Source organism: Cucurbita pepo, chromosome LG01, assembly GCF_002806865.2.
Source record: "Cucurbita pepo subsp. pepo cultivar mu-cu-16 chromosome LG01, ASM280686v2, whole genome shotgun sequence".
Classification (NCBI taxonomy): Eukaryota; Viridiplantae; Streptophyta; class Magnoliopsida; order Cucurbitales; family Cucurbitaceae; genus Cucurbita; species Cucurbita pepo.
Window position 1 is genome coordinate 18,587,739 of NC_036638.1, and position 8,437 is coordinate 18,596,175.

Below are 8,437 nucleotides of genomic sequence, written 5' to 3' on the forward strand. Positions count from 1 at the left end.
CAACCATAAATGATTGTTAATTAAATATGTTTTTATGGATTTTGGGTATTATAAAGTTTAAACTTTCTTTTATTCCATTAATTTTGACATTTATTTGGTTTTAGCTTTCAACTTTTCAAATGTATATTTTAGTATTGTTTTAGTTCATAAACTATATAGAATTATATATTTGAAAATTTATTGTTAATTTTCTATAATTTATTTAGCAAGATTTTTTTTTTTTATAATTTCTTTGTGTGTGTGTGTGTGCTTTTTTTTTTTTTTTTTTTTTTTTTTTTTTTTTTTTTTTTTTTTTTTTTTTTTTTTTTTTTTTTTTTTTTTTTTTTTTTTTTNGCAAAGACTAAAATATCTAAATAGAAATTTTAGCAATTAAGATAATATATTTTAAAATAAAAAAATAGAATAAATAAGAAAGATGCTTTAAACGGAATAGTGAGTTTCTTTCAAATAGTCCTTTAGATGGTCTTATTATCTTTCACAAAAACTTCACCTCATCTTAAAAGAATATATATATATATATATATATGGAGAGAGAGAGATTGAAATTAGGGTGAAGAACACAATTTCAAAAAATATTTGTTTTTCCTTTTTCTTCTTTGATTTAGATCCAAAATGGGTAATTCAAATCTTTCTGAACGGTCAAAGATGCCTTAACTACTAAACTATCTTCAGGTTGGCAAATTTGGTCTATTCTAAACAAATATTTTCCTCATGTTTTTTTTCAGTGGGAATTTGAAATTTATTCAAAGAGAGCCAAATTGATTGAAAGAGTTATATTTTTGTTTTTTCAATGTTACATTTGTGAGTAGATGAATGAACAACTTGTTACTACATGCAATAATGCAGGATTATGCAAAGCTTCAAACGAAGAGCATGCAAGGGATCTACCCATCATGAATGGCATCAAAGAAGACATTAAGTCCACTGTCGTTTTAGACGTGGGAAGTTCAGTTTGTCAAGAAGCGCTTTCCAACCTTTCCAAACGGCTCAAGTTATTGCAGGTAACTCCACTCAAACCTCCTATAATCCTAACCTGTTCATAAGTCCACGGGGATTAAAATTCTGATGCAGATCAGTTTGTTAGACCTCATGCTTTAGATTTAAGGGAAAATATATAGACCATAGAGCAAAATCAGATGAAAGAAAGACAATGGATTGAGTGATAGAGCCCCACACCGGGTGATGTGTTAGTGAGGAAGTTGAGTTCCGAAAGGGGGTGAACACGAGGCGGTGTGCAGGACCCTGAGCTCCTAAGGGGGATGAATTGTGAGATCTCTAAGGGGAACACGAGGCGGTGTGCAGGACTCTGAGCTCCTAAGGGGGATGAATTGTGAGATCTCACATTAATTAGAGAGATAAATGAGTGCTAGTGAGGATGTTGGGTCTTGAAGGGGGATTGTGAGATCCCACATCGATTGGCGAGGAGAACGAAACATTCTTTATAAGGGTGTGGAAACCTTTTCGTAGCGGACGCATTTTAAAAACTTGGAAGGAAAGTCCAAAGAAGACAATATCTAGTAACAATAGACTTGAACCGTTACCGATAAATTGTCAACCTCCCTAAACAAGAGGGGTCTAATCTAACATTTCAAAAGATAAAAGAAATATCACTAATTTCTTCAAGTGATGTGATAAAGCTATGAACGAACCATTCCAGAAAAAAGGATTGAGTGGTTCCTTCCTGTTTCTATGACTCAACTGACAAATACTAGTCGGGTTAGGGTGGTTGGCTGAGATTCAAATTTCTTCCCTCTATTTATATCGTTGTCAAAAACATTTATTGCCTCTACTGACATTTGGATGGACCCTACCGAGTTAGGCTGAAACATAGCACCCTCATTACGACTTTATTTCAAGCTGATAGGGTGGCACAGTAGGAAATAAAGATGGAACTAAACCATGTGAACTGCAGAGCATTAAGGATAGCTCTGTACCACGACACCTTGACCACACTATGAGACTAGCTGTTAGCAATACTATAACCCTTTGCTGAAGTTCTTAAATTCAGGATAACTGAGCTACATTACTCTTAACATTGTCGAGAATGTAATAAATTTACCGGCCCATTCGATAATCATCTGATTTTTTNTGGATTTTCATCTTTTGTAAGAAAACATGTTTTCTTAGTCCAATTCAAAATATAAGAACTACTTATTATTATAGTGACTTTGGATTTGAAAATATTTGTTGAAAATATATAACAAAAAACGAAAATCGAAAATGAAATCTTTATGAAATATCCTAGGCTCTTGAACATAGTGATGATTTAGTGGACTACAATAGCCAAGCCACTTCCACTTCATTGATTGATATGTTCAACTACCTTTGTATCTCATCATTACCCAATATTGAATATATGTGGACCTTTAGATCCATTTTGTTAGTCTATAGTAAAATATAACGTGGAATCCACTTTACTTTTAGAATCAAAATAAAGCGACAAGTTTTTGATCGCTTGACTATGATCATCATAATCATTTATATGTATTTCACACTTCACAGTCATTTTCTTTATTGCACTCTAAGATTGTCTGTTCATCAATGGCCATAATGGGGAAGCTGATTTCTTTTTTCTTACCTTTTTTTCTCTTTTTGCCCTATCTCTTTACCTTTTTGGGGCAGGAACACTGTAAACATCACTTCATGGAAGAAGAGAAAAATCTGCTGCCTTGGTTTGAGGCCGTAGAGATGAACAAAGAACAGCAGGACAAAACATTAGAGCAGCTCTTGGATGTGATGAAACAAACACATTCACATTTACTAAATTTCTTTCTTGAAGGTCTTCTCCCTCTGGAAGCTCTGCAGTATTTGGATTTGATTACGAGCAGCAGCGACAAAATCCGAACGAGCTTGGGCACTATGCTCCTGATGAATGTTGAGTAAGATCAAAAATGTGTATAGTTTTTTTTTTTTTTTCTCTTCTAGATTGGATTGGCAACATCCTTTTGTCAACATGTCATAATGGGTGTGTTCTTCGTTTGGCATCTTGTTTTAGTTTGTTGGAGATGGAAGTATAGTCATTTATTGCATATTTTTAGCATAGTGATTGGCCCTCATAGAAGTGTGTGCCACACAAATGAAAAAAAGAAAAGAAGATAAGTAATGTTTGTGATTGTAGACCTTAAGACTCATATTTAGACCCTTGATGTCTTTTTGTTTACATATTTACTTACTATGTTGATGTTTGATGTCCACGTTTGGATTCTTTAATCTTGAAAATGTTGAACCCGAGGTTACGCTAGAGTTTTAGCGTGGGATCCCACATCAGTCGAAGAGGAGAACGAAACATTCTTTATAAGGGTGTGAAGACTTCTCCTTTAGTAGACACATTTTAAAACCTTTAGGAAGAAGCTCGGAAGAGAAAGCCCAAAAAAGACAATATCGGCTAGAGGTGGGATTAGCCTATTACATATTGGACGCTCGAGTTTGGAGAGGATGTTTAGAAAATCTAGGTCAGTTGATGTTGGTTTTTGTTTGTTCGTTAGAAATATTGAATTTGTGAGAATTTGTGAAGTTTTTCAACGTATTTAATTTATTGTTAGATTTTAATTTATTTTAAAATTTTCATTTTTGTAATCTTAATATAGTTGAGTTAGAGATAAATTATTATTATTATTATTATTTTATTATTGTTCAAATATAACTAAATTTAAAGTTAAAATTATTTATTCTATTTTTGTTATTTTTAAATTGACTATTTTAATCATCTAAAAATTAACTAAATTTAAAACCAAATACATTGGTAGGTTTTTTTTTTTTTTTTTAAAAAAATTTTATTTTTATTTTTAATTCTCCAATAATTTTAGACTTTAATTTTACTAAATTAATAAGTAAATGAACTATCTAATTTGATTCATTTAGAGGTATTGTTTTAATATAAATAAACAATAAATTAAATAAAAAAGGACCGCTATTCTTAGGCCTTGGGCCAGATCGTAAGCCAACGGCCCATAGGCCTTATTAGTCCATTTTCCAGGCCCATTAAACATATGGGCCAATTCTATTTGGGCCCAAAATATAAGCCCATACACCGAATCCAATTACAGAGTCTATTTGAAGCCCTAGAAAATTTCGTNACTGCCCATAGGCCTTATTAGTCCATTTTTCCAGGCCCATTAAACATATGGGCCAATTCTATTTGGGCCCAAAATAAAAGCCCATACACCGTATCCAATTACAGAGTCTATTTGAAGCCCTAGAAAATTTCGTTGGTCCTATATAAGCTTTCCCCTCCGGTCAAGCTTCTTCTTCCCTCCAGCCGAAACCTCTGCAACTCCTTCGCTGAAAGCCCTAGAAATCAGTTCTCATGGTGAGTTACTGTATACTTTTCGCTGCATTCGTCTTTATTCAAATCATTCGCTATCATACATGCGACTTTGGTTTTGTATCTTTGAATTCCAATGTACTTCTTCAACTTATTTTGGTGTTTGTTCTTGTTTGAATTGTAGGCGCCTAAGAAGGATAAGGCTCCCCCGCCGTCCTCCAAGCCCGCTAAATCTGGTGGAGGAAAGCAGAAGAAGAAGGTATGCTTCTTAGAATTAATGCTCTCATTTTCCTAAAAAGAAATAAACAAGTTTAATTAATTTAGTTTGGAATACTGTTCGTCTAGCGGTTTACTAAAGATTTTTTTTTTCTTAAATTTCGGATTATGGCGATGATTGCTTAGTGCTTGTCTCGAAATTACTCAAGAATATCATGAAACGAGACTTATTCCTTTTTTAATTTCCTCTGTCTTACTGCATTGCTTAGATTATTGGCTCATTAGAAAATAGCTTATATATTCGATTATGAAGAAGGGATGATATTAGTCATTAAGTAATGTTAAGAGTCAATGCCCTAAAAAAAATACAATGAGATGATTTAAAATTGCTGGTGTTCATGCATGAAATGTTTGTCTGGGAACTGTAATCACTCATCACTTGGTTTGCAGAAATGGAGCAAGGGCAAGCAAAAGGAGAAGGTGAACAACATGGTTTTGTTTGATCAGGGAACCTATGATAAGCTTCTTTCTGAAGTCCCCAAGTACAAGCTAATCACTCCTTCAATCCTTTCTGATAGAATGAGGGTACGCCTTGTCTTCCTTGTATCCATCCATGGCAATGCACTTAATACTTCAATTTGTTTGTTGTTCAACTGCAATATGTTGGTCGAGCAGCCCAACTCAATTCACATGGTTTGATTTGTTATAACCAATTTGAAAACCAACCCATAGACTTTGTTTTTTACTTAGTACACTACCAATGGACATGAAGTTTACAGTCAAGAAATCAGATTTAAAATTTTGTGTTGACTAGACCCTTTTGGTTCAGATTTAAAATTTGAAAACCAAGTGACTTTTTGTTTGCAATTCAAATAATGGCTCCTTTGTGTCATCTGCCATATTCAGATCAATGGTTCACTTGCCCGAAGAGCAATCAAGGATTTGATGGCTCGAGGTTCCATCAGAATGATCTCGGCTCATTCTAGTCAGGAGATATACACCAGAGCAACCAACACCTAAACATAATTGAATTCACTTGTGCCCTGAAGGGTTTATAGATGTGTAGCTGCCTTTGCATTTTTGCAGTTCCAAATTTTGTTCAGCGAAGAGATTAGATTTTGGTTTGTTAAAATGGCTAGATGATCTCGAAATGTGACTGTTTTAATTCGTTTTAGCTATTCTACCTTTGAATCCAGGATCCTCATTGAGTCACTTGGTTCTTATAATCGTTATTAGGTCAGCTGTTTTAGCTTATTTCTGATCATAATGGTGTTGGAAACAAAAACAAGTATGGGAAGAGAAGTGTTTTTGTAGATATGGTCATTTTAATATTTAAATTGCATTTGTTTTTTCAAATTTAAACACTAATACTAGTTAGCCTAATTAATGATTCTAAAGGTTGTTTTTTCAAAAAAAATTAAATTTACAAAAATAGAGGTTGATTTCAATATTAATAATCATTTAATATCGTAAAATTTTGATCTAATGATATATTCATAAAATATATTATAAGTCATAATTTAATTATCTAAAATCACAAATAAAAATGAATTTAATTTATAAAACAGTAAATTTATAAAATAAAAAAAAAAGGAGAAAAGGTTAGAAAATTTATTTCATTGATAAGCTTTAATCAATTTGAGAGGAAAAAAAAAAAAAGAAAAAAAAAAAGTAAAGTAAATCCTTTCTGAAAAAGTAAACATTCAAGCAATGAATTAAATAAGAGTCTAGAGGCTTAGTTGTCAATGGTCAGAAGAGGCTGCCTCCATCATTACCCCTCATAATTTCTTGCCAACACTTTTCTTTTACTAAAGGTGAACTTTACCAAAAGTACAAGTGGATGGCAGAGGAGATTTGGAAACCTACCTGGAAACTCCAAATCCATCCGTAGTGGGTATTTCCAAAGTTGCATTTTTCTATTATTCATGAATAATGTTCAAAGCTTCACCTTTTTTAGCTAAAGCTGCAGCATCTAAATTCGCAGTAGAGTGAACACAATTCTAGTGATTGACATATCAACCTCAAAACACTAAGCACAAAAGAGTCTGAGAGTGATTGAAGTTTCAATCAGATTGAACTGATAAAATGCATGCAAACAAAGAAATCAGAACAAATCACCTTCCTTGTGTGTGTGAATGACACAGTCGGATTGTGGATATGCCACGCAGGTTAGGACATACCCCTTCTCCATCTGCTGGTCGTCCAAGAACGATCCGTCCGTCTGGTCAACAGTCCCGGAAACTACTTGACCTGCACAAGTAGAGCAAGCCCCAGCCCTGCAAGAATAAGGTAGATCCAATCCAGCACTCTCAGCCGAGTCGAGAATGTAAGTGTCATCAGGGGCTTCTGGTGGAGGAAAGCAGAAGAAGAAGGTATGCTTCTTAGAGTTAATGCTCTCATTTTCCTAAGAAGTAAAATACAAATTCACGTAATTTAGTAGTGTTGGAATATTGTACGTCTAGCGGTTTATTAATAATTTTTTCTTAGATTTTCGGATTATGGCGATGATTGCTTAGTGCTTGTCTTGAAATCACTCAAGAGTATCATTAAACGAAACTTAATCCTTTTTTAGATTCCTCTGTTTTACTGCCTTGCTTAGATTATCGGCTCATTAGAAAATAGCTTATATGTTAGATTATTTAGAAGGGATGATATTAGTCATTAAGTAATATTAAGACTCAATGCCTTGAAAAAAATAAATTGTGATTTAAAATTGATGGTGTTCATGCATGAAATATTTGTCTGGGAACTGTTAATCACTCATCACTTAATTTGCAGAAATGGAGCAAGGGCAAGCAAAAGGAGAAGGTAAACAACATGGTTTTGTTTGATCAGGGAACCTATGATAAGCTTCTTTCTGAAGTCCCCAAGTACAAGCTAATCACTCCTTCAATCCTTTCTGATAGGATGAGGGTACGTCTTTTCTTCCTTTCATCCATCCATGGCTATGTACACTTATACTTCAATTTGTTTGTTGTTAAACTGTAATATTTCCTATCAACTCGAGCTGATAACCAGCCCATAGATTTCTTTTACTTGGTACCCTACCAATGGACATGAAATTTACAGTCAAGGAATCAGATTTAAAATTTTATGTAGACCCTTTTGGTTCAACATCTAGAAATCAATTTATTGTACAACTTTTTGTTTGCAATTCAAATAATGGCTCCTTTGTGTCATCTGCCATATTCAGATCAATGGTTCACTTGCCCGAAGAGCAATCAAGGATTTGATGGCTCGAGGTTCCATCAGAATGATCTCGGCTCATTCTAGTCAGGAGATATACACCAGAGCAACCAACACCTAAACATAATTGAATTCACTTGTGCCCTGAAGGGTATATAGATGTGTAGCTGCCTTTGCATTTTTGCAGTTCCAAATTTTGTTCAGCGAAGAGATTAGATTTTGGTTTGTTAAAATGGCTAGATGATCTCGAAATGTGACGTTTTAATTCATTTTAGCGTTATTCTACCTTTGAATCCAGGATCCTCATTGAGTCACTTGGTTCTTATAATCGTTATTAGGTCAGCTGTTTTACCTTATTTCTGATCATAATGGTGTTGGAAACAAAAACAAGTATGGGAAGAGAAGTGTTTTTGTAGATATGGTCATTTTAATATTTAATTGCATTTGTTTTTTCAAATTTAAACACTAATACTAGTTAGCCTAATTAATGATTCTAAAGGTTGTTTTTTCAAATTTAAACACTAATACTAGTTAGCCTAATTAATGATTCTAAAGGTTGTTTTTTCAAAAAAAAATTAAATTTACAAAAATAGAGGTTGATTCAATATTAATAATCATTTAATATCATAAAATTTTGATCTAATGATATATTCATAAAATATATTATAAATCATAATTTAATTATCTAAAATCACAAATAAAAATGAATTTAATTTATAAAACAGTAAATTTATAAATAAATTAAAAAAAAAAAAAAAAAAAAAAGAAAAA

General features: G+C 33.0%; 3 protein-coding genes across 5 annotated transcripts in view; 2 read left to right on the forward strand and 1 right to left on the reverse strand.

Moving 5' to 3' along the window:
* Window positions 1-3,173, forward strand: part of LOC111789551 — a 4,919-nt gene extending 1,746 nt beyond the window's left edge. For both annotated transcript variants that reach the window (XM_023670221.1, XM_023670222.1), the window contains exons 4-5: window positions 847-1,001; window positions 2,623-3,173. In XM_023670221.1, the coding sequence (XP_023525989.1) occupies window positions 847-1,001; window positions 2,623-2,883 (416 nt within the window). In that variant the 3' untranslated portion in view covers window positions 2,884-3,173. The remainder of the gene's footprint in view (window positions 1-846; window positions 1,002-2,622) is intronic.
* A 996-nt stretch (window positions 3,174-4,169) lies between these two features.
* On the forward strand, window positions 4,170-8,081 carry LOC111795037 (40S ribosomal protein S25-2). 2 transcript variants are annotated; one of them, XM_023677274.1, is made up of 4 exons: window positions 4,170-4,309; window positions 4,449-4,523; window positions 7,259-7,393; window positions 7,674-8,081. In XM_023677274.1, exons 1-4 carry the CDS (start codon window positions 4,307-4,309, stop codon window positions 7,785-7,787), a joined length of 327 nt encoding a protein of 108 aa, XP_023533042.1. In that variant the 5' UTR covers window positions 4,170-4,306; the 3' UTR covers window positions 7,788-8,081. The 2 variants fall into 2 exon arrangements, with proteins under 2 accessions (XP_023533042.1, XP_023533034.1); XM_023677266.1 differs by lacking the exons at window positions 7,259-7,393; window positions 7,674-8,081 and adding exons at window positions 4,931-5,065; window positions 5,387-5,692 and having other exon boundaries at window positions 4,205-4,309.
* Window positions 6,376-8,437, reverse strand: part of LOC111795027 (ferredoxin, root R-B2-like) — a 4,724-nt gene continuing 2,662 nt past the window's right edge. The window contains exon 3 of the mRNA XM_023677254.1: window positions 6,376-6,730. Coding sequence (XP_023533022.1) covers window positions 6,585-6,730 — 146 coding nt within the window. The 3' untranslated portion in view covers window positions 6,376-6,584. The remainder of the gene's footprint in view (window positions 6,731-8,437) is intronic.

Bases quoted from the DNA above. Each gene is read 5' to 3' on its own strand.
- LOC111795037 (XM_023677274.1), top strand. The intron at 4,524-7,258 runs GTATGCTTCTTA...CTTAATTTGCAG, and splicing joins GAGGAAAGCAGAAGAAGAAG to AAATGGAGCAAGGGCAAGCA. The intron at 7,394-7,673 runs GTACGTCTTTTC...TGCCATATTCAG, and splicing joins TCCTTTCTGATAGGATGAGG to ATCAATGGTTCACTTGCCCG.